This window comes from Penaeus monodon, chromosome 25 (assembly GCF_015228065.2).
Source record: "Penaeus monodon isolate SGIC_2016 chromosome 25, NSTDA_Pmon_1, whole genome shotgun sequence".
Classification (NCBI taxonomy): domain Eukaryota; kingdom Metazoa; phylum Arthropoda; class Malacostraca; order Decapoda; family Penaeidae; genus Penaeus; species Penaeus monodon.
The window spans coordinates 17960680-17961197 of NC_051410.1; the positions used below are offsets into that span (position 1 = coordinate 17960680).

General features: G+C 35.3%; 1 protein-coding gene across 1 annotated transcript in view; it reads right to left on the reverse strand.

Moving 5' to 3' along the window:
- The window catches only part of LOC119589089 (protein ROP-like), a gene marked incomplete in the record, with an annotated part of 45455 nt that overhangs the window by 7130 nt on the left and 37807 nt on the right, over window positions 1-518 (reverse strand). Inside the window, 1 exon segment of the mRNA XM_037937665.1 lies at window positions 7-223. Coding sequence (XP_037793593.1) covers window positions 7-223 — 217 coding nt within the window.

A 518-nucleotide genomic window follows, 5' to 3' on the forward strand; every position in this document is an offset into this window, starting at 1 on the left:
CTGCACTCACCTTCTGCATCAGTTCCCATGGCAAGATCCTGTTCTACCTTGCACAGCTTATCAACATAACCCTGGTATTTCTTCATGCAATTCTCAGCCAAGTTGAGATGAGTGGAGTACTTGGAGAGCTCTTTCTGATACTGGGGCATTTTCTTGATCATTTGTGACAAGTCCTTCATGGAGGATTTGTCTGTGCCCATGTTACGCTTGGTGGCCATGAACTCTGCAACAGAGCATATATATTTTTAAACTATTATATTTTTAGTACCTTATAACTGGTTAAATATAATAAATACTAATAATTCCTATCACAGATCTAGAATAATACTGCTGAATGGAAAGTTTTCTAGGTTTCATTTGTAAGTATATACTCTCTCTATCTATATCAAAATATGATATTCGTTGAACATTTCTTCATTCTTATGACTATCTTCTTCCAAGCTACAGAACAATAAGCTTCCCTATTACATTTCCATATGTGTCTGAAAGCTTACTTTTATTGTTCTTACAACTTCCTT